Raw genomic sequence first — 22,862 nt, forward strand, 5'->3', positions numbered from 1 at the left:
GGGCGAAATTAGGTGCTAGATATCTAGCCATGAAACCCATATGCATCAAGATCTTTTTTGCCTATCGCCTGTCGCTACTGATCAATTCAGTAAAACGCCGGCGAGCATGGCAAAATCCCCTCCCCTCCCGTCTATCAGTATCCCCAAAGGCCCTCTAAAGGGACAACAATGCAGAAACGTTGCGATGTATCCCTTATGCGCGAGCAAACAGACAACTTTTGTGTATTCGGTGGTGTGGAAAGGGGCTTAGATGAGGTCGGCGACGTTCATGGGCATCTCCTCGATCTGGGTGCTGTAGAATTGTTCAATCTCTCTCATCATACGGACATCCTCGGCGGTGACGAAGTTGATGGCGACACCCTTTCGGCCGAAACGACCACCACGACCGATACGGTGGATGTAGTTCTCGCGGTTGGCGGGAAGGTCGTAGTTGATGACCAGGGAAACCTGCTGGACATCGATACCACGGGCCAGAAGGTCAGTGGCGATCAGGACACGGGAGGAGCCGGATCGGAACTCCTTCATAATCAGGTCACGCTGGGCCTGGTCCATGTCACCGTGCATGGCAGAGACGGTGAAGTCACGGGCAGTCAGCTTGTCGGTAAGCCAGTCGACCTTTCTGCGGGTGTTGCAGAAGATGACAGCCTGGGTGATGGTGACAGTCTCGTACAAGTCCGAGAGGGTGTCGAGCTTCCACTCCTCCTTCTCGACAGCAATGTAGAACTGCTTGATACCCTCAAGGGTAAGCTCGTCCTTCTTGACGAGAATACGGACGGGGTCGCGCATGAACTTGGTGGTGACCTCCAAGACGTCCTGGGGCATGGTGGCCGACAGAAGGACGACCTGGGTCGACTGGGGCAGAAGCTGGAAGATGTCGTAGATCTGCTCGGTGAAACCACGCTACAAGAGACGGTCAGGTGGGTTTGGCAGGGGAGGAGGCTCGCAGTGGACTTACAGAAAGCATCTCATCGGCCTCGTCGAGGACGAACATCTTCATGTTGTCGGTCTTGAGGAAGCGGCGCTGGATCATGTCCTGAACACGGCCGGGGGTACCGACGACGACCTGGGGCCCGTCCTGGAGGGCCTTCATGTCCTCACGGACGCTGGTGCCTCCGATGCAAGCATGGCACTCAATGCTCATGAAATCACCGATGGCGATGACGACCTTCTGGATCTGCTGAGCCAGCTCACGGGTGGGGGCAAGGATCAGAGCCTGGCACGCCTTCAAGTTGGGGTCGATCTTCTGGAGAACCGAAATGGAGAAAGTAGCGGTCTTGCCAGTACCGGACTGGGCCTGAGCAATGACATCGTGGCCTGGAGCAAGAGTGTCAGGCATGTGGAGGTGGGAAGAAGAGATCTCAGCTGGTACATACCCTTGATGACAGGCATGATAGCCCTCTGCTGGATAGCAGAGGGGCGCTCGAAACCGTACGCATAGACACCTTCACTCGCTCGTCAGCCTTCCGCTATTTTTAGAGGGGGTAGACAGCCCTCGGCAGGGAATGCGACTTACCGCGAAGCAGCTCGGACCTGAGGTTCATCTCATCGAAAGAGTCGACGGTCTCATCGTAGTTGGACTCGATCTGGCCTGGGTGGAGGGGCACACATGTCAGTACGGAGTGATCTGCGAGAATTTGCCAGGTGGGCGGGGACGACCATGACGGGTTCGCGCCCGTTGACCGCCGAGGAGACTGCGGTCAACGACGAGGGACGCCCAGCGCCAGGGTCGGGCGGGAGAAGAGGTCTACTCACTCTGCTCGATGTCCTCCAATCCCTTGTCAGCCATGATTGCGGTTAGGTGTCCGTGACAATCGAGATATCAAGCGCCTGGCCTGAAATCTCGAATAATATGCGGCGCTTTGGTGGTGGGGTTGTGAAGAAGATTTGCGCAAACCGTCCGCTTCGTAAGGAGCGAAAAGGGTTCTGCGACAGCAACGGCTGTGAAGTAGAAGATGCGAAATTAAGACTAGATTAGAGGCTCTCGGGGGTTCGAGAGCTGGTCTGAATCTAGGAGGAGTGTTCTGTCTTGTTTGGTTGCGTGGGTGTTGCAATGAAGATTCAGAAGAGTCCGTGGTTGGGAGAGCGCCGCCAGATAAAAACCTGGGAAAAATTTTGGGCCACCAGCAAAAAAGTTCGGTGGCCCGTGCGCCGTGCAAAGGCAAAATGCCCGTCGAGGCAAATATTCGCCAAAACGGGGTCCCGCCGCTCCCATTGGACAGACGCTTTGTGCACTTCGAAAATCATCCGAGTCACCTCTGCCAATACTAGTCGAATGAATCAATTTTTTTCTACATAGTATACCTTCTGCTACACGTCGATCTCACGTCTGACTGATGCAGGCTGCCTGAAGGGTGCGTTCCTCAGAGTCCACTCCTCTGACCAGTGCCAACTGCCCGCGACCCATGCCACTCTGAATACCTAACTTTAGGAACGGGGCGGTGTGGTCCAGTAGCGCGCATAGGGCCCAGGTACTGTGACTGAAGCTGTCAAGCCCGTTTCCAGCAAAGGGAACTAAAGATTCAGAAAGAGTTTTTTTTTCGCTCTTTAGAGATTCGCCTTCGCCTTCGCCTTCACAATGCTCCTCTCCCAGGATTCCGGACTTGCACATGGGAGCAGGGTGCAAATCCCTCCAGCCGCTCATTCAGTGAGTCTAGACGACAGCCATGGCCCAGCCGTTGAGTCATCCACGGAATCAATACCAGTCCACCCGCTTGGAGTCAAACCCCTGGGCAATCAGTTCTTCGCCTCTGCCCCGTCTGCAAGGCAGGCAATTGGCTCTTTTGGGTCCCTTCCCGATGAGATGATCCTGCAACTCCTAGAGTACCTTGGAAAAGAGTCACTCAGGTCACTGGGCTCCACTAGTCGGTTTCTATACGCTTTCTGCCAGTTGGATGAGCTCTGGAAACCCCTTTTTCTCGAGTATGTGATACCACATAGAAGCAAACAATCTTACCCTTTTCCTGCGCAAATCCATGTTGCATGCCCAAGCCCCATTCTTCCTCGAGTGACTCATCGCGATGAGACTGCCACGAGTGAAACTCAGCCACCAGAAATTCATCGCAAGCGACTAACTCACTAGCAGGGCACCCACGGGGGACGCTGGCCTTTTGCCTTGGAAAGGCAGCTGGAGGAGTACAGTTCTGCAGCTCCCAAAAGAATCTGCCCCCAAGTTAGATTGCAGTAATGTCTTTTCGGACGTCCTCCATCGACCATTTGCCTGCTCCCACATCGTACTCAAGAATTATGTCTCTGGAATCCCTCGCGCGAACCAGATGAAGCGGCTTAGCAGCCTCTCACACGAAGACTTCTTGAATCACTGGAGTGAGAAGCCGTTCATCCTGACGGACTACATCAAGCAATGGCCAGTCTTCAGGGATTGGACTATTGCTAAGCTTAACAAAGCCTACGCCAACGTTGAATTCAGGGCCGAGGCAGTGGATTGGCCATTCTCAATGTATCACACATATATGCAAAACAGTGATGATGAGAGCCCGCTCTATCTATTTGATCGCAAGTTTGCCGAGAAAATGAGCATCAAGGTTGGCCAGGAAGACGGTGGCGCCTACTGGCCACCTGAATGCTTCGGCGAAGACGTATTCCATCTGCTGGGTCAAGAAAGACCTGCACATCGATGGCTGAGTAAGTCTTGACTTCAACTCCCTCGGGTCACACTCAGTGGGAGCGAACGGGCTTTGGGACGCACTCTGACATTGCCACAGTCGTCGGACCTGAGCGAAGCGGATCGACATTCCACAAAGACCCGAACGCCACCAGTGCCTGGAACGCGGTCCTCGAAGGTTCGAAATACTGGCTCATGTTTCCGCCGAGCGTGCCTCAGCCCCCTGGTGTCTTCGTGTCAGAGGATAGCAGCGAAGTGACCAGCCCCCTGAGCATCGCAGAATACCTCCTGACGTTCCACGCGGAGGCGCGTGAAGAAGCCGGCTGTATAGAAGGCATTTGTAGGGCAGGGGAACTATTATATGTACCCAGCGGATGGTGGTAAGTGCCAAGCTTTCTTCCCTGGGGTCCATGACATTTGACCCCCTTCGACATTGTATATTGTGACGATTTCAGGGAACATAAACAGCTAAAGTTCGTCTAGGCACTTGGTGATCAACCTCGAAGCAGGTATTGCCTTGACGCAGAACTTCGTGACGAATTCGAAGAAGCACCTGGCGCATGTGCTGTCGTTTCTCAAAGACAAGCCGGACCAGGTCACTGGTTTCAGCCGGGATATCACCAGCCCTTATGAATTGTTTGTCGAAAGACTCCGCGAGAAGCAACCTGATCTGCTGGAAGTAGCACTCGAAGAGATGGATCGCAGAAACGGGGGAAAGAAACGGCGCTGGGAAGAAGCAGTCGGTGCAAAGGAGGAAGCCCAAAGTGAAGCTGGTGGGTTTAGTTTTGGTTTCGGCGGTGATGACCTCGATGACGAGGAAATACCGTAAGAGTATCAATTATGCAATGGCCGATACGCACGATCTACGTGGATAGGCGGAGGTATAGCGTGCTCTGCTGCGTAACCCATCTGGTGGGGGCTGTCTTGAGTGTTACCGACTTACACAACGCTGTCTGAAGGAGAGGCAGAAGCGTCAGCTGGTAAGCGGTACAATCTGTTCCGTCACTCGTAAGACGGGGCCCAACCGTGCAGAATATCTATGCTGCGTGACTGCGCCTCGGGTGAGAAATAAATAATACAACTTGGTCTGACTAAGCTCTGCAGGAGACGGGGTCACTGATGACGGCGAAGAGCGGCAAGTATACCGCGGTCGACAGACTGGGTTGGTTGCGTGCTTGAATATGTGAATTGTATGATGAGGACCTGATTTTGCTGTTCACTACATTACACCACGCGCACACGGATATACCAGGCATACGTATTTACCAGACACCCAAGTAGAAGCATATTATACCGTGGGCAAGTACCCATGTCAGGGTGGTGGCTTGATGTCTCGGACTCTCGGTGGCCCCTTTCGGAGCTTGTTGCTATCGGCGGACTCTCAAGAAGCCGCAACGTGTCCAATCAGAACCTGGAAGTTGGCGGCTGCCACGAGAGGGATCGATAAGTCTTTGTTGATGACGCGAGGATTTGACAGCTCAGGTGGTTACCGTACTTGCGCGATTGCTTGCCCAGACACTTGGGCTAGGCGGCATTGCATTTGTGGTAAGTTATGAGTTATCAAGTTAGTGGCAGCTGGAGTCCAGTTGGCTGCACGGAGCACTTGCCAGCCCCAACTCGACGGCCCTTGGTAGCGACTGTTTAAGGCCCCGAAAGGCCCCCTAAGGGCCCCGTCCACTCGAGGTCCCCTCCCCCTCCCCAGCTTGCCTACCTAGGTAGCAACGACAGCCTACACACTCGGGAGCCCGTCTAAAGTCCGTCCCCTGGGTTCTTCTTCCCTTGGTCCCCTCTTGGTCCCCTTTCTGGGCCCCCGAAGCACCAGCGTGGGCTGGTCGGTAAGGCCCCACCCCCCACCACCAGACCCAGCAGCCAGCTGCATCATCGTCCGCTCCCAACACCAAGCGCCCTCCAGGCTGGCTGGCTGGCTGGACGCCTCCACCTGTGTTTTAGTCACTAACTTAGCTTAGCGAGTCCGCCAGACTAGCAAGGTATCGGTAGAGCGCGAGAGCGAGTTAGCAGGTGAGCAGGTAGCACCCGTAGCACCGTAGCACCGTCGCACCGTCGCACCCCCCATCCCCATCACACGTCGGAAGCTGCCATCGAGGTCGGCGACAGCGCAGCTGAACCAACCGCCAACGCCTCCGTACCGCGCCTCTCGTTCCCCCGTATATCCATAGTCATAGTCATCCCGCCGCCAACCTCAACCCTCAACCCCCGACTTGCCTGCTTGTGCACCCCGGAGGCCATGCACGCTGCCCCCGTCTTCAGCTAGCACCTCCCCCGTCAACTGGCCCCCTTCCCCTGAGTCTCACCGCGTGCCTCTCCGTGCTGTCTCCTCCCTCGCGAGGAGCTATCGACCCTATCCACTCCGACCCGGGCCTCACTCGACCGCTCGGCCCTGATCTGACCCGTCAGGTTTGGTTCCGCGCCCATCCATCGTCACACCTCTCGAGCAGACGTCTGCAGCCAGCCAGCCTTATGATTCGCCCTGTCCAAGGAAGCTTTCTGAATATATCACACCATCGCTTCAAACCGTCGTGACCCCATCTTCGTTTCGTCCCTTGTTCCGTCCCGTCCGCTCCCTCCCCGCCGACGCCGCGTCACCATGATCTCCGACGAGACGTACGAGATATGTCTGCCGATACTGCAGGATCCGAGCTTGGAAGAGGAGGACAAGACGGATAAACTCGAAGACCTCCTCAGAAAGGAAACATCCCTGACCGGCACCGGCCTGGAAAACGCCGTGCTCGACTGCCTGTGGAGGTACCGCGATGGCGGCGGCGGCGTCGCCGCCTCGCCGCCGCCCATACGACAGACCATCCTCCGCCGGCCTTCGCCCGCCTCGTGGAGGGGCTCCGCGACACCGCTCTCCGGCTCCCCCAGGCTAGGTGTAAGCCCCCTGGCCCCTCCGGGCTTCGTGCCCACGAATCTCAGCAGGACCAAGTCCTCCACCGTCTCCCCCTTTTCCTCTCCGCGCCCGTCGCCGCGTCTCGCCTTCGCCGCTCCCGTCATCCCGAATAGTCCGAATCTCAACGCCTACGAGTTTGCGAGCGACACCAGTCCGGCCCAGGAGATATACGGGGACTTTCAACAAGAGAATGTAGACTGGCTCGTGAGCGACGATGCTCTCAGCATCACCTCCTCCCTGGGGACTCCCAGCGGCCTGAACGCCGCCGCGCCCGAATACGTTGCGACACAGCAGAACGACATGACGCCTTACGACATGCTGCGCTCTATCCTGGGCCAGACCAAGACTGATGACGAGATTGAGGCAGCCTTGGCCGTTCACGGCTATGATCTGAGTGCAACAATAGCCGCCATTATGGAAACTCAGGGGCAAGACCCTACGAACGTCTCCAACTTGACACCAGAAACCAAGAGCGTGCTCATTGGCAAGTCGATGACTCCTGACAATCGACCAACCACGCCCTCAAACCAGCAGAAGTCGGGAATCATCTGCAAGTTTTACTTGTCTACGGGACAGTGTCTTCGCTCCGACTGTCGCTTCAGTCATGACCTCAGCAACCATATTTGCAAGTGAGTGAGCCCAACCCAGACCCTAATCAGACTATTTACTAACTCGGCTCTATCAGATATTGGGTCATGGGCAACTGTCTGGCTGGAGAAACGTGTATCTTCTCACACGACCCATCCCATCTCATGAATCGCCTCACCGTTGATGGAAGCAGCACTCCTCCTTCAAAGAACCTTTCGGTGCAAGACTTCCAATCTGCCTTCCCGGCACTACGCCCGGCCACTCCTGAGCTCAACCCATTTGCTCCCAGTTTCAATTACTCGCCCGCAGGTGCGACCCCGCCACCTGGGTTACGACCAATGAACGGTTACAATGGCAACGATGGTACCCGTTCACGGTCCCGTCCAAGTAGCCGTCATCAGACCAGAGATGGCCTGAGTGCACCTTCTATAGATGATAATGACGCTTTCCCTTCTCTCGGATCGGCATCTTCCAAACCCAATAAAAAGCACCACGGCAAAAGGGGTGGCCACGGGCACGGGCACAAGGAGAACTATACACCCAGCTCGCTGGCAGATATTGTCAAAATGTCGCCCTCTCCATCTCCAGCACCAGGCTCAGCAAAACAAGAAAGCAAGAAACTCGGCCGCAACGGCAGTTCCACAAACGTCAAGAACGGGGAGAACAGCGCTGCTGCCCAAGCCATCCCTAGCCCCAAGCATATCCCTTGGCTCGAGACCGGAGATAGGGCCAACAAGGCCTACCTCAAGGCTCGCCAGGAGGCCATCAAACATGGTGGTCTCCGCAATAAATTCCTCCAAAGGTATGTGCAGAGCTTTTCCATGATCAACATTCAATTGACTAATTGCGTCTTCATAGTGCCGCCCAGGCTTGGAACCGCAATGATGCGCGTGCTGCGAAGGCGCTCAGCCTGCGTGGTCAAAGTGAAAATGAACTGATGCGGAAAGCTCATAGGGAAGCTGCTAAGGAACTCTACGAGCAGCGTAACAAGCAGACGTCGGGATCTGAGATCTACGTCGACCTGCATGGACTTCATCCCGAAGAGGCTGTGGAGTATCTGGAGCGCGTGCTTCTTGATAACGCCAAGGAGAGCAGGCCAGTCTATGCCATCACTGGGACGGGCCACCACAGCAAGAATGGCAAGGACAAAGTGGGCAAGGCCATCAGGAACTTCCTCAACGAGTGGAGGTACGCGTACCGCGAATTCTCCGTTCCTGGCGACCGGAACAACATGGGCGGCATACTCGGCATCGATGCCCGGAGCTATGACAAGTCACTTTCTCGAGAAGGCGCGGGCACGAAGGAGCAGAAAGAGGAACCCAAGGAAGAGGTCGATATCCTGAGCCAAGGGGTCGAGATCGGGGACGGCAAAGTCCGTCTCCTAGTTAGGGATCCTCCCAAGGGGCCCAGCGGCAACCGCAGCCGATAACTAAAACAAGGAAAAAAAATCTCCAAATCAATAAAGAAAGGAAATTCTTATTAAAACTGCTAGTCCAGTCAGCCTTGCGCTCCTAGTGACATCTAATCCATCGTAACATGGTGGCATCACAGACCACGTCCCTTCCTGCAAATGCAAGATTAGGTAACCACGTCGCAAAGTAAAACAGCAAGTTCGTGGGTGCTCGACGCGATTTGGTGATGTCGTCCCTGCATCCAGCGGAGACCCCGTTGGATGGAGACCGGAAGGGTTTATACTTGGTAGTAAATAAGTTTGCTCACCACTAGGCACAATGGCAGCCAATCAAGCACTTGGCGCCTGCCGGATGCGTCTACCTCGAGACTATAGTTTGCAAATCCATCTCCATATATTAATACAACCCAGAAAAGACCACTAACTTAGCTAGAAAGCGCCAGGGACTAGTCCCGTCCGCCAAAGCTGGGAACTCTCCGACCTCAGGTGCCACGGGCTGTCGCGCCTCAATCATGAATAGGGAACTCCCATCACAATAATTAGAATAGTTCATATCTTAAACTAGTCCTAGGTCTCTGACTAGATAAGATGCCGCTCACCGGTCAGGCATCCTCGGTTGCTCTTCAGGCCTGTTGGGGCAAGTTGGAACCTACACCCGCAAGCCCTTGAGTTACTAGACTTGATCGAAGTTTGGGGGAGCTCTTGACACCGGTGACATGACCCTAGTGATTGAGTCCTATCACCGTTTCTATGATTAAGCGGTGCAAAGGTATTGGTCATATATTTCGAGAAGTCATTTCGGAGGGTTTACAAACGCACTCTCGGTGGCTATGTCTTTTGTTCCTAGAGTGCCACGTCGAGTCATTCTTAAAGGCAACGTGTAGTCAGACAAATGAGCCTTACACTAGACCGCCACCAGGATTTTCCATAGTCACTCGATGAGGCGCAGACAGCTTCCACACGGAATGTGTTACTTCAATGTGATATTGGCACATTGCATGGAGCTGTAATTGAATCTTTTTTCCGGTCAAGCGCAGGCGCAATAGCGTAATCTCAGCTCGCTGACTCGTTCTTACCTCGATGACTATACACGCAATAGCAACCATGTTCGTTTGATGACAGAATGAGGCTCCCAGGAAGACTGCAGGACCAGTCAGGCTGGCATCGACTCCTTCGACTTGCACTTATCTAGATGTAGACAAGGGCGGGTTCGGCTGGTTCGCCCGAACCTGAGCCGCCTCAGCCTCACGGGTTTCGAAATCGACCAGGGTGTTGGGGGGGGGGGAATCGCTCGAGCGCAACGGCCGCCCCATGAAACCAACAACGTTCCCTCTGACGTCTCGAGACCACGCGGTGAAGAATCGGGTGAAACGGCAACGGTCTCTGCCAACTGGATTATGGGATTATGGCCACGCCCAAAGTTCCCCTAAAGTGCTTTTTGCAGTCCAAGCTACGTGGTGTGGGTTTTTGACGTCGTATCACGGTGCAGTCAACGTCCCCGTGGTGTTTGAAAGTATTAAATTTGGTGTGGTACTACTATTCCCAGCCTTGTCTCTGCTACACGTTTGAGACAGATCGGTGAGAAGCATATTGACAGGCCTCACCGATGATTCTGTCTCATTCGTAGATAGCTTGCATCCTCTCTCCCGGCCATTCGCTAGCACCAGGACCGCCTGGTTGTGATCACCATGGATGCCTGGCCGCATGACCTCTCCATAGTCCCAACGCCCCTGTTGGAAACATCATCTCCGTAGTGTCCATCGTGAGGTTTACCGTCCGTCCTGCTGGCGTATCCTAGAACTCGACTCGGCCAAGGTCATCATGCTCCTTGGGCCATCTCAATAAATCCCAACCAAAGTTCTCCCGAAGGGGTCGTAGTTGACGCGAGCGGTGAGAATGCCAAAACCAGAGAAGCATGTAGAAACGCCGTAGATCTTTGTTGTATGATTTAGAGTAGGAAAAGGCCGCTTTAAATCTGAAGTATGCATGAAGGAATCGTGTCTCTAGAAGCGAAGTGCGAACTCGTATATACGGTGTCCGATATGCCGACTTTTGCTATAGGCATCAGACAACTTGACGACATGGACAGTCGATGGCACACTCGGAGCAAGGTCGTTCTGCGACTATGCTTTTCCGCGACTGCCTCTTTGAGGCAAAGTCCAAGGCTTCGCGCAGACCATCTAGAGTGACGTTAGTAACTGAGTTGTCTGGCATGATACCTCTGCAACGTACCTCGCCTTCACTATATGCCCAGAAATACACAACCATCGAGATGAGATAGTAGAGCCCGGCGTTGGTGCCTTGGTATGTAAGGATGGCGGCCAGGGCGAACAGCGGCAGGGCCGCAAGGCGAGCCTCGAGGCTGCGGTGAATGGACGTGCCAGCAATGAAGCCTAGTGGGTATTCCCACGCCAACATTGCGAATCCCATGATCAAGTTGATGATTTGTAGCACCGGGATAGGCTTCACTGCAGGATCCAGCGTTTTCGTGAGGAAGTCGAAGAATATCTTGGGCCAGAAGAATCCCTCCAGTGCGGCAGCAATTTGATCTAGAACTTCTTGTTAGAAAGACCCTATAGAAAAATGAAGCGAGTCTCCGAAACTTACAAACTGCAGCCGTCAGGGTGATCAGCCTCGCCCAGTGGTTCTTGATAAGTCTTCCCATTTTGGCGTTTTCTCGTTAAATCGGTTCCTCTGAATGATTTCCTTCTCGTGTATGTCCTCTTCCCTGTCTTCTTTTGTTTTTTTCTCTTATTTTCCCAGTTGATGAACACAGTCCAAGCCGTCGCCGATACGTATCCGAAACCCAACACTAAAACCCCAGTAGAAAGAAAGTCGAAAGAGAAAGAAATGCAAGGTAGCCGGACCTGCGAATCGAAGCGTTGACAAAAAAGTTGTCGATATTAAAAGAAGGTTACCGACAGGCGAGTGCTCAGCGCTGGCAACTAAGAGAAAAGAAGGGAAGAGGTAAGGGCCAAGATGAGACCACCGGCCGGCGGGGGTGGGAGGACTATATTGGATGTTCGGATGGCCTTGGCTCTTGCCCTTAGGCGAGGGAAGGGGGAGCGATGCTCCCGTTTAGGTGTTGCCTGTGTCAGAAGAGACGGAGCCCTGTCAGGGTCGAGTCTTCAGATGTTTCTGGGTGGAGGCTGGTGCTTCGTTTGAGATCCAAGTTCTGCTGATCCGATCTATGATGACAGCGGGCATCCGAGCGGCATTCCTCAATTCCGTTGTCTAGTTGTATCCCTGCGTGGGAGATGGACCGCGCTCTCAACCTTATTGAGGATAAGAGTATTAATTTTGAGCCGCAATGGATATATCTTCCTGCCTTGCCCAGGGTGCGGTCTTGTTTGAAGCTAGTGTGGTCTGATGCCGACAGTCTATGGGGCGTATTGATGTACCGTCAGGATGGGTCGTCAGAGCTCGTGCCAGAGTCTGTTCGCAGGTGCGGCTCTCTGTCGTCGCATTAAGAAGGGTTGAAGATCAGACAGTCATGCCGCCAGGGGAGGGGAGGGTGTTATGAGGCAACAGGAGGTTCTTCGTGTATGAGGGTGTGGATCTTCAGACATGCGGAGACCTGCGAGTTTAAGAACTGACAGGCCACATGGGGCCGCTGGGGGATGCATAGTATCATCAGCCACCACCAGTGCCATTAGACGAGAGTGAACCAATCCTGCAGCGTGCAGAATCCGAAGACAAGGAACGCTGCGGGCCTTCAGATGGAGCTCCTGGCTGCATCCGATGGAACCGCAGCAAGTCTTGCAGGTCTCATGATGTGCGTGAAGGGTATCTGCCCAGAAGGGGCTAGAGCTGGAGGACTATCGGGTTTGGCAACTGGGCGGGTACGGACAAGTATTGCCCTCAATTGGCCAAAGGTACAGTACCCAAGGGCGGACTATCGTGTGTGGACTGGGCGGCTGCTCAGCATACGTACTGCAAAGGCGGGTATTGGACATTCAGGTAATTGAGGGCCTCGATCATGGCGGTCGAGAATAGCACAGGTGTGGGAGACTCAAGTGATTGGGCTTGTCCGGGCGGTTAGATGCCACCGTGTGGCCAATCACAGCCCCCAACACCTCTTTCCGTGCAGCTCCGTGCAGGACTCAGACAGGGGGTGACCCCAGATCACCAGGGCAATCAACTCCGTTGCAGGGTGTTCTATGGCAAGTCCTGCGCGGTTCCTACCCGTCTCTGCCCGCCCTCGCATTTTGGAGGGTTGCGTGCTGTTGAAGAATAGTAGAGGGTTCTAATGGCAACGACTTGCCGGCCGCCACGCCTAGGATTGACGATGTCTTATCCATATTCGGTGCCGGATACAACTACGACGAGAAATCTCGTTGGCATAATACTGCCGTTCTGGTCGTGCTCGAAGAACCCAAGTTAAGAATCTACGATGTATAATGGATACGTGCTCAGTCCGACCCCATCTTACGTTCTGCCACGATTACGAGTGGTGGTGGGTTGTACAAACCTCAGACACGCGTGGCTTGCATCGCCGCCAACCTCTCTGGCCCTACAATACCTGTGCTGCCTGTCGTCCCATGGAATCCGACGTCTGCGCACTTTCAGCTTCGGTCGTCCGTTCTTGGAATCATCTGCGTGCACTTCAGACAGAGTCCCCATCAGCGTTCATGTCATCCGGAAGTTCGCGACGCCGCCCTGAGGCGATCAGGGTATGCCCAGACAGAGTCGAGTTTCGCAAGTGACGGTACTGAGGCAGATTAGGTTTGAGAGACCAGCAACAGTTGTGGGTCCCTCCCGCTAGCCGACAGGCAGACAGGGGTTCCTACAGAGTATGCGACTAGGCGCTTGGCCTCGAAAGGGACCACTGGGGGTCACTAAGTGTGGCATCGCTGGCTATAACCCGACCTGGGATCTGATCAAATAACCGTCAGTGCAGCATTTGGGTCATATTGGACGATAAATGGTCTGAATGATCATGGCGGCCTCGAATGATAACCCAATGGTGCTTTGGGTGAAAATACTGTCAGATTTCCCACACTTGAAACATGTCATCTGAATAAACACATGATATGATCTGCCTGTGCCATAACCAGGCACTGACGGATCTGAGATGAAGCGGCGTCGGCTGGCTCAAAAATTCACGTATACCCAAAGAAGTAGCATGGTTTGACGGTCTGGGAGGTGTTCTCTCCCCAAGACTCTTATCACGATAGTGGAGGGTTTACAGTACAATCGTCTCCGTCGACTTGTCCGCGTGCACTATCACTATGCGTTAGTTCCTAGAGCGGTCTAATCGTTAGGGATGATGACTATGGCTCCTTTACACTCGATCGAGGCCTTGACTGCCCCACAACGTACTTCGGTTGAAGAATCCACGGCTGATGCGGTGTGGCATGAGCATGCATGGAACATGAAGTTCGTTCTCGTCGGCGGCTGTTCATGGGTTTCCATTGGCTCTCTGAATGAAAGCCACATGGTCACTAGCTGCGTACTCCCGGATCACTGGAAAAGCTGTGGCTAGTCACATTTGTATGCACCAATGACATGCCACCGCTAGGCGTCCCCACCGGTTCCGAACATGACAGTTCCAAGATCCAATGTTGATGATGCGAATTCCGATCGCGAATGTGGAGCACAAACGATAGCCTGGAAAGATATAAGAACATGCCCAAGCAACCGTGACGGCATGCGGGAACCTACCACAGTTTCGGCATAGTTGCTCCGTCTAGACTGCACGCCTCATGATTATCGAGGCACCTTTATCACATCTTCGGCTTGCTGCATTGGCCAAGGGGCTTTCGGAGCCCGGGGCCGCTTGACGGGCTTGTGGCTATCATAAATGCCACTTTTCACACTCTTCTCGTCTCAATGGTTGATAGTCGAAGATAACAAGTCTGGTTCCAGCAACAACCTTCAAGATGGTTGCACTTTCTTACGAGTGGGTTACCGATTGGCGTAGGCTTCGGTGAATGGCTGAATCCTGTAAATTCCATCTTGGGCAGCATTCAACCTCAAGGTCATATTATCTTTGGTGCCGTGACTGTTGATTCACGCAACTCCATGGCTATGGTGAAAATTTACTTTTGTTCTACACAGTTCTCTCCCGGCGGCCCTCTCAATGTTATTAAATCGCACCTCTTCTCAACGAGATCAACTTTCAGAGCCAAGCTCTAATAGCTATGCGTTGGTTCCCTACTGCAACCATGCGTGGCGAGCATTGGAGTGTTACAGTACACCAAGGATTGATCACTGCCGTAGATTTTGGTTGCGGCCTTGATGCTGCATCGCTGTCTTGCCCATGGAGAAGAAATAAGAAAGCAAGTTGTTTCCCAAACGTCGTTCCATCGCATGAACATGCATGCAGAATTCTACGGTGGAGACTCGTTGGCTCGACCGGCCCCAAGTTGCTAAATATATATCATGCAGCATTGTAAACTGGGTAAGTCGACGAACCATAACATGTTACGCAATGGGATACTCGTCCTTCCAGAATCTGATGACACGATCAGCATCTTCTCCCAGGTAATCTTTCAGAAGCTGCTTTCCGTCAGGTGTGGTGGCTTTGGAAACCAGATCCTTGAAACCTGCCGTGATATCACTTATAACATTCACTGCGTGCTCTGGAAGACTACCGGTGTCAGAACAGTAAGGAAGAAGGCTGCGAGCTGGTGTCACCAGTTGGCGGGACGCTGCACTTGTGGAAAGTTGGTAATGGAAAGCCTTGATGGCTGTTGGTAGACTCTCAACTGTTGGAACTGGTATTATTGGCATTTCCAGACCACCGATGAGTCTGGCCTCAGCAATTAGTATTCTGTTCACCTTCTATAAAGAGATGCATGGACGATGATCACGACTTACTCTAGTTGCAATCTCATCATGGCACTTGAATTGCTCTCTTGAACACCCTCCATCTGCCTCATGAGCAAAACAATGGCCACGTACCGGCCGCCGTTGAGATTGAATAACCTCTCCGTCCGCTTGTGTGTTTCATGTGACCCAATGTCAGATGGCGCGAGGAATATGGCGCGAAAGGCGAGATGAGATGGCTGGCCAGGTAAGGACAGTGGCAGTGCCAGATCATGAGTTTCGAGACGTGCTTCTGGGGAATACGGTCAGAATTGCAGCCAAGCGCTCGACCAAATGATCTGATAAGCGCGGTGGCTCGCGTACCTTTCCATCTGGGAGGATTGGGGCTCTGCAGAAGCGCTGGCACGACTGAGGCCCAATCAGGTCGCTTGCGTAAGGAGGAGCAAATCACGGCTCGCCTTTCCATTGTTTCAGTCAGACCACCACCCGCGGTCGAATCTCCAATGATTTCCACCGAAATTGCTAATTTGGCACCCAGTTCAGATGGGATCGATGTTGTGCTACGTTCGACAAGGCGCAATCGGGGTTGCAATGCTTGCAGTGCCTCTGACTTGGGGGCTCTGCAGCTGCACGATCCAGAGTTGCGCGTATGCGTGTGTTGGGAGATCGCAGCTTGGGGATTTGGGTGCGCGCTTGATTCTCTTCAAAAAGATCCTGTATCGTGGTCGAGAAAATACAAACTGCTGGAATTCCACTCCACCTGGGCAGTTGGTGCTTGCTGCTGCCTTGTGGTTATTCCATATGCAGATTCCATAACAAAACGACGAGACAGAGCCCAGTCACACTGGACAGCACTCGGACGTCGTGGTCTCATCATCATATCGTTTATCACCGCGACCAAGTGAAGGTCTGCACGAAGGCTGTGGCAAATCCTGCGAGAGAGAGCGTTTCAAAAAGCGCCACTCGTGGACTGGCAATTTACAGCACGTCACAGGCAACGGGGCACCTCAGGCAGCTCGTGTTTTGTGGTACACCTTAACTCAAAGCCGCAGAATGCAAAACGTGGCTGAACTTCTGTATGGATGTTGAAATGCGAGGAGACACGAGGTATAGTTCAACGTTCGCCAGGCTCCAGCATTACGGCCCGAGTACCATGCCTGGTTCAATTATCATGGCGCTGTATTCTCAAAGGCTTGGGCCCATGTTCGGCTATGTCTTTGTGTGGAGTTGCCCGCAGCTAGAGAAACGTGCTGAATGCCATTTCAATACCCTATGACTTCAAAGTTTACGTCGATAGGCAACAAAGCCCCTAAAGGGTTCTGTTGAATAAGTGGACCGAGTCTGCGATCGAGTTATCTTTATCCAGCGAAGTGTAACTGAACACCAAGTCTTGTCTCTCTTTGTGTTGGTCCTAAGGTTTGAGCGTGACTTACATACATACATACATACGCGTTGCTTCTCGTCGAGTTATTCGCCTCCGCTGTATTCTAGTTCCGTACTTGGCACCGTTCTATAATAACTGCATTTGTCATGGCAAACAACAACGCTATAGGGACTCACAATTTCATATCTACGTTACCTTGTCATCATTACTGCAGCCGCTTTCAGTTATCCGCTGCCCCTCTCGTCCAGAATCAGACCTAATCCAGGGTTTGTTCCCTGAGTCAAGTCTGAGGATCGAGTATTGCAGTTTTGAAGGAGACTGAAAAGCGAATTTCATTGTATTCCAAATTCATACGCTGACTTTCTGGAAAGCAAGTGCTATAGCAGTCAGGAAGGCAGCTGTCTTTATGGAAGTTCACAGATAATTCTACGCTGTGGTTGTCGCTTCGATTGGCTATCCGTATGTTGATTTGTATTGACTGATTATTTGATCTTGCTTGAGGTGAGATGAGGTATATACGCTAAGTCGCCCCAGTATATCTTCTATATTCTTTTCTTGGGCTTATTTGGGATTAAATATCTCTTGGCCAATTTAGCCAAAGTTATGGCTTGGTGCAATGCCCGAAACCGCAACGCCGTGCTGCCCTCTACAGCGTCTATGTCGGTAGCCTTGGAAGGAGACTCATATTGTTACAGTGCTTGGATACAGTTGGTTGGCCAACCATGTTCCTCACGCGGCTGGTGATGTGGTCGGTGCCGGTGCCGGCGCCGGCGTTGGCGCCGGGGGCAGCAATGGCTGCTTCGTTTTTGGGTCCTTGAAGGCTCGGAGTGCCTGCTCCATCGCCAGCACCCTGCTCTCTTGGCGCATCCGCTCATCTTCACGCTCCTTCTCAAGTGCCTCCAACTTTTCATTGAGCTCCTTGATCTTCTCGGCGTTGTGATCCGGCTTCGACGACGACCTGTACCACTCGTATATGATCAGAGCGGTGGCAACGGTGAGTATGAAGGCGTCTCCGATGACATCGGCGAACAGATCGACGGCCTTGGCCTCTGGAAGTGGCCTGAACCTTCTCTTCCATACGTTCAGGATAGTATAGGGTCTCTTGCGCCGGGCCTCTGCGACGGTCATGCCGTGCTTGGCCTTGAACTCCTCATCTTTCCGGATCTGCTCCTCCGTCTTGACCGTGGGCGCCTCGGCCTTCTCCCTGGCCCTCTGCTCGGCCTCGGGGTCTCTCAAAAGCGTGACCGACAGGCGCATGTTCAACTGATGTATGGCCTGGCCGCCGCGTGCCGCCCATACGCGGAAGCCCGGATGGTCGTGTGCTTGGTGTTTGATGCGGTTCTGCGGGCGCGTTCTTAGCTACGGGCGGGAATGGCCGGGACCAGGTGGTAGATGTATACATACTGCGCCATACTTGGAGACGTGCCGCAGGAAGAGAGAGGCAAGCTTGAATAGAGGCAGCGCAACCATCTTGCCGCCGAAGCCCGTGGTCCTAGGAGTGGTGTTTTCGCCGCCGGATTGCCAGGGCATGTGGAGGGGAGGGAGGGTTTCGGGCAGGCTCTCTTAGCTTGCGAGCATCGTCCCGGACGAGCAGGTCTTGGTGCTGACGATTGGATGTCCCGTGGGGCGAGGTTCGAATTGGCCGTCATGCAATCATGGATGCCTCGAAATGCAGTCGGAGTCACGGCCTGTGTCAGGCGGCTCCCTCGGCGGGCTGCTGATGGGCTACCGTGGGCAACGCCTTAGCGGGGTGTGGGGCGCTGGCAGCGCAGCTCAATGCAGCACAGGGCACCGCGCTCCAGTGGTTGAGTGGGGGGTTTCGGCGGTCGTCGGGGCCAGCTGGGGCTTCCTCGTGGCTTGGCGGGCTGCCGGCCGGGCGTGGTTGCCGGGCCAATGTCGAGAACCCACCGCTGATGGAGTAAACGAAGGGAAAAGACCCCAGCCCAGCAAAAGAAAGAGAAAGCGCACGCAACGCAAAGCTCGTCGCGGCTCAACCTCCCGACCGTGTCAGCACACAACACCATTCTTTCGCCCCGGCCGAGCCTTGATGCCCATTGTTTGCATGACGATACCCCAGCCTGGCCTATAGATTGTTACTGCTTGATGCAATCGCTCTCTGAATTGTAAGTCTCCACGGACGGGGCCCTTTGTTTATCGCCAGCCTATCCACATGTTTTCACCTACCCTTCCCCTTCCATACCTCGACACTGCACTCCAAACAACCTGCCATTCCGAACTACCATCCCCTTGCAGAGCTCTTGCCCAACATTGCTGTGGTGGGCTCTGAAATCATAGCCCTTGGCCATCGAATCGAATCAGGGACCTCGAAGCGAATGACAACGCCTTCTTGGGGGAAAAAGCCAGACTCAACTAATGAATGATTACACTTACAGAATAACGTACTTCCACCAACAACACAGCCCAAGCAGAGCTCCGCTGGGATTCTCCAGACTCTCTCCTGCTTGCCACACACCGCTGTCTCTGTCGGCCGACGAACTCCAATGGCGGACAGAGTCCTAGCAGCAAAACAAGGCCTAGACACGGACGCCTTGTCACCGAGGGACGTAAATGTCCAGTTACCAAACCGACCCAACCCCCAGGCAGCCAAGATAAAAGCAACCGTGGCGGCCAAACCGATCCCCAAGGACAAGGACCACCCTCCTCCTCCTCCGCCCCTTGTCTTTGAACCTCCCAGCAACGACCGCCACGATGGCGCAACATACCAGGTCGGCAAGATGTTGGGCAAGGGGGGTTTTGCCATCTGTTACGAAGGCAGGCTGCAGGGCTCGCAGAAGAAGTTTGCGTTGAAGATTGTCAAGTCCAAGATGCCCACCAAGATGGAGCAGAAGGTGTGTCCTGTTCGTCGGCGAATACGCTATTCCTTGCATGCTAACTCTGTCGTCAGTTTCAAACTGAGCTTCAGATTCACTCCAAGATGCGGCATCAGAACCTGGTTCAGTTCCTGCGAGCATTTGCATTTGAGAAGAGCACATACCTCATCCTGGAACTCTGCCCCAACGGATCGCTCATGGATATGGTGAAACGTCGCAAGGGCTTGACAGAGCCTGAGGTGCGCTTCTACTCGGTCCAGATTGCCGGCGCCATCAAGTACATGCACGCCAAGGGCATAATCCACCGTGATCTGAAGATGGGCAACATCTTCCTTGACAAGCACATGAACGCCAAGATTGGCGATTTCGGTTTGGCTGCCCTGCTGGTCACCGGCAAGGACATGCACACAATCAGGAGGACAACCTTGTGCGGCACTCCCAACTACATTGCCCCGGAAATCTTGGAGAAGGGAAAGAAAGGACACGATCACATGGTCGATATCTGGAGTTTGGGAATCATCATGTAAGCCCGCCAGTCCGCGCGCTGCATCTGGGCACGACTAACATACTGCAGGTTTGCCATGTTCACTTCGAAGCCGCCTTTCCAGTCCTCCACAACCGACGAGATCTATCGACGAGCTCGGAACCGGGACTACGAATGGCCCATGACAGAGGGCACAAACAAGTACATCAGCCAGGAGGCTAAAGAGATCGTCGCCGACATGTTAGTAGAAGCCGATCGGAGACCTGATCCAGATACCATTGTGAAGCACGACTTCTTCGTGTCTGGATACGTCCCAGTCAAGGGCGAAATCACAGCCACGTTCCGTGACTGCGCTCCGGATAACCCTGCCTTCTATGAGGTTGACCAATCGCCAAAACTTATTGCACGCAACATCCGCAATCTCGAGGATCTTTGCCGCGACTGCGAGGTGGGCCCTTGGTGCACCACGCAGAAAGTGTATACCAGCACGTGGAAAGAGGTTGCTCTGGAGGAAAAGGCAGGACTCACTCCCGTAGTTCCGCTGGCCGAGGGAATCGTGTATAGGCCGTTCGACGAAGTAAGCCGGGAGCAAATGCTAGATCAGGTATCGCACAAATCTCAGCTCCTGCTCAAATCTGGAGATGACTCGTCTGCGTCACTTCAGATAGCTCCCAAGGGCCTCCTTAGGGAGCCGCCTCAGAGTTTTGCGGCCCAACAGCGGGCTCAAGGGCGGCCAGGAAAGCCCGGCGCACTGCCTCGCTCCCAGACTTTGAACGAGATAGGCCCAATGCCATCAGCCAGTGGCACTATGCGATCTCGGACAAAACGCGAGCTCGTCCGTAGCAACACAGAGGATAACATCCTTGCGTTGCCAGCACCCCCTTCATCCGACAACGTAAGGCTGCCAACCCGTACACTGGCATCGGCTGCACGGTTCCAGCCTGCAGAGGTTCGAAGACCAGCTGTCGAGAAGCCGCAAGCACGCGTGGTACCACCCGCAGCAGTGTCGGCACCTCAAAAAGCGCCTGTTGAAGCAAGGACGGAAACTCTTTTCAGCCCCTCAGAGCCTCAGACACCAGTACCGGATACGAAGCCCGACATGGTACTGGACCGGTTACGGCGTTTGCAGGCTGAGTTGGAACGGGCCTTGAACGCCAGGTCGATGGCTATTGTCAGCAAGACAACAGCAAATACTCCACCGGCACCTCACATTGTTGTGAAGTGGGTTGATTACTCCAACAAGTTTGGTTTGGGATACATCCTCAACGATGGAACAGTGGGCTGCGTCTTAAAGAGTCTCCCAGGAAAAGCAAGAGGAGGCAAGACCGTTACTCTGCCCCCTTCTTGTGTCGTTGTGCACGATGCCGAGAGACACTGCCAACGGCGCCATGACGAAGCATACGCAGACCGACACCAAATTATTCCCATGACGCAACCGATTCAGTTCTTTGAGAACAATGGCGAAGCTGGTCTTTCGAACGTTCAGGTACACCCTGCGCAGTTCAAGATCGGTGTGAACCCTGATGGGACGCCGGGCAAGGTTCCTGTTGGCAAAGACATCTACGACTATCGCAAGCGAGAGCATTTGATTCTGTGGAAGAAGTTTGCCAATTACATGATGGCGTATGGCCGCGACCAAGAGGCTCCGACGGACGAGACAGGTCAGGTCCAAGTTCCTGAGTCCACAGCCTCTTCTGCGGCTCCATGCGACGTTGTCACATTTTATCAACGTATTGGGGATGTCGGCTGCTGGGTCTTTGCCGATGGCCATCTTCAGTTCAACTTCCCCGACCACACCAAGATTGTCCTGGACTCCACGGCTACCTGGTGTCACTTCTGGCACCTCCCGCAAGAAGCAGCGACGAAATTGGCATCGATTGGTGTTCTTGATGAGACAGCGCTTGACGAACGTGCGGTACTCAGCTACCCCTTACAGACCCTCCTCAACTTTGCCACGAAACCTGCAATCCGCCCAAGTCGATCTCAAACCTCACAGACACGGAAACGCCCTGAAATTAGCCCGATGCTTCAAGGCATACCTGCTGCCAATGACTTCCGTCGCAAGGTAGATTTCATCAAGAACGTGGTCAAGGAGTGGGTCAGCAACGGTGGCATTGGAAACAGTGACATGAGCCGCGAGAACCGGCTGAGGTGGACCGGCTGCCGCGAGACCTTTACCAGCGGCCCGAGCAAGCACGTCTGGGTCACCATCGGAGCCCGCTGGGGCGATGAGAGATATAGTGCCATGGTGGACCCGAAGAAGCCCCACGAGCTGGGAGAAGATGTCGAAGAGAGAAGGAGTGTGCCCGCTGCTTAGAGAGATTTTTGTACACGACCGTCGGTTTTGCCATCGAGCTGAGACTGCTTTGCTCTCTGGGACGGGTGTGTTGTGATTTGGTGATGTAATTCATCCACTGTAATGCCGTCTACGAAAGATCAAGAGGTCCGGCGTTCTCGGAGGGGTTTTACGAACTGTTCTTTTCCATCTCTTGCATGGCGTAGCGTTTTATAGTATAATTCGGAGTTCTTCCATGTTGTAACATGTCTTTCGGTGTGACTATTGTATTAGCCGATGCTGTCTCACGAGTCTGTAGACCAGCGGTTGTCACACTCCACTTGACACTTCGCCGGTGGAATTTCCACCTCCTGTAATCACCTCCTATGCCGAGGGATTGAGCAGGCTTGATAATTCAAAACAGCCTTTTGATTTGACTAGAATCAACATCTTCTAGCTGGTAAGACTAGACCGTAGTCAAATGGCATGCCCTAGACTCCCGACTCATTCTCAAGGTGTCGAAAGAGCCTTGATTGTCAGTGACGGGGTAAGCTGTGACACCTGTAACAAGTGTGTTTGATTCGCTTGACT

The 22,862-nt window shown here is 53.8% G+C and overlaps 7 protein-coding genes across 7 annotated transcripts; 3 read left to right on the forward strand and 4 right to left on the reverse strand.

Annotated features, from left to right (window-relative positions):
- Window positions 1-246: 246 nt before the first annotated feature.
- JN550_010332 (uncharacterized protein) lies at window positions 247-1,786 on the reverse strand (the record flags this gene model as incomplete). The annotated part of the gene is made up of 5 exons (XM_049308574.1): window positions 247-900; window positions 956-1,314; window positions 1,374-1,442; window positions 1,514-1,588; window positions 1,753-1,786. 5 exons carry the CDS (start codon window positions 1,784-1,786, stop codon window positions 247-249), a joined length of 1,191 nt encoding a protein of 396 aa, XP_049167761.1.
- A 789-nt stretch (window positions 1,787-2,575) lies between these two features.
- On the forward strand, window positions 2,576-4,448 carry JN550_010333 (uncharacterized protein; the record flags this gene model as incomplete). Its single annotated transcript, XM_049308575.1, has 4 exons — window positions 2,576-2,919; window positions 3,083-3,639; window positions 3,720-3,999; window positions 4,103-4,448. The coding sequence occupies 4 exons, from the start codon at window positions 2,576-2,578 to the stop codon at window positions 4,446-4,448; spliced, it is 1,527 nt and encodes a 508-aa protein (XP_049167762.1).
- Window positions 4,449-6,224: 1,776 nt separating this feature from the next.
- Window positions 6,225-8,544, forward strand: JN550_010334 (uncharacterized protein; the record flags this gene model as incomplete). The annotated part of the gene is made up of 3 exons (XM_049308576.1): window positions 6,225-7,156; window positions 7,213-7,917; window positions 7,974-8,544. 3 exons carry the CDS (start codon window positions 6,225-6,227, stop codon window positions 8,542-8,544), a joined length of 2,208 nt encoding a protein of 735 aa, XP_049167763.1.
- A 2,105-nt stretch (window positions 8,545-10,649) lies between these two features.
- JN550_010335 (uncharacterized protein) lies at window positions 10,650-11,191 on the reverse strand (the record flags this gene model as incomplete). Its single annotated transcript, XM_049308577.1, has 3 exons — window positions 10,650-10,706; window positions 10,759-11,075; window positions 11,134-11,191. 3 exons carry the CDS (start codon window positions 11,189-11,191, stop codon window positions 10,650-10,652), a joined length of 432 nt encoding a protein of 143 aa, XP_049167764.1.
- A 3,761-nt stretch (window positions 11,192-14,952) lies between these two features.
- JN550_010336 (uncharacterized protein) lies at window positions 14,953-15,763 on the reverse strand (the record flags this gene model as incomplete). Its single annotated transcript, XM_049308578.1, has 3 exons — window positions 14,953-15,280; window positions 15,349-15,589; window positions 15,661-15,763. 3 exons carry the CDS (start codon window positions 15,761-15,763, stop codon window positions 14,953-14,955), a joined length of 672 nt encoding a protein of 223 aa, XP_049167765.1.
- Window positions 15,764-17,410: 1,647 nt separating this feature from the next.
- JN550_010337 (uncharacterized protein) lies at window positions 17,411-18,211 on the reverse strand (the record flags this gene model as incomplete). Its single annotated transcript, XM_049308580.1, has 2 exons — window positions 17,411-18,022; window positions 18,086-18,211. 2 exons carry the CDS (start codon window positions 18,209-18,211, stop codon window positions 17,411-17,413), a joined length of 738 nt encoding a protein of 245 aa, XP_049167766.1.
- Window positions 18,212-19,182: 971 nt separating this feature from the next.
- JN550_010338 (uncharacterized protein) lies at window positions 19,183-22,313 on the forward strand (the record flags this gene model as incomplete). Its single annotated transcript, XM_049308581.1, has 3 exons — window positions 19,183-19,530; window positions 19,587-20,035; window positions 20,087-22,313. 3 exons carry the CDS (start codon window positions 19,183-19,185, stop codon window positions 22,311-22,313), a joined length of 3,024 nt encoding a protein of 1,007 aa, XP_049167767.1.
- Window positions 22,314-22,862: the final 549 nt, after the last annotated feature.

This window comes from Neoarthrinium moseri (assembly GCF_022829205.1).
Source record: "Neoarthrinium moseri strain CBS 164.80 chromosome Unknown scaffold52_Wmoseri_CBS_16480, whole genome shotgun sequence".
Classification (NCBI taxonomy): domain Eukaryota; kingdom Fungi; phylum Ascomycota; class Sordariomycetes; order Amphisphaeriales; family Apiosporaceae; genus Neoarthrinium; species Neoarthrinium moseri.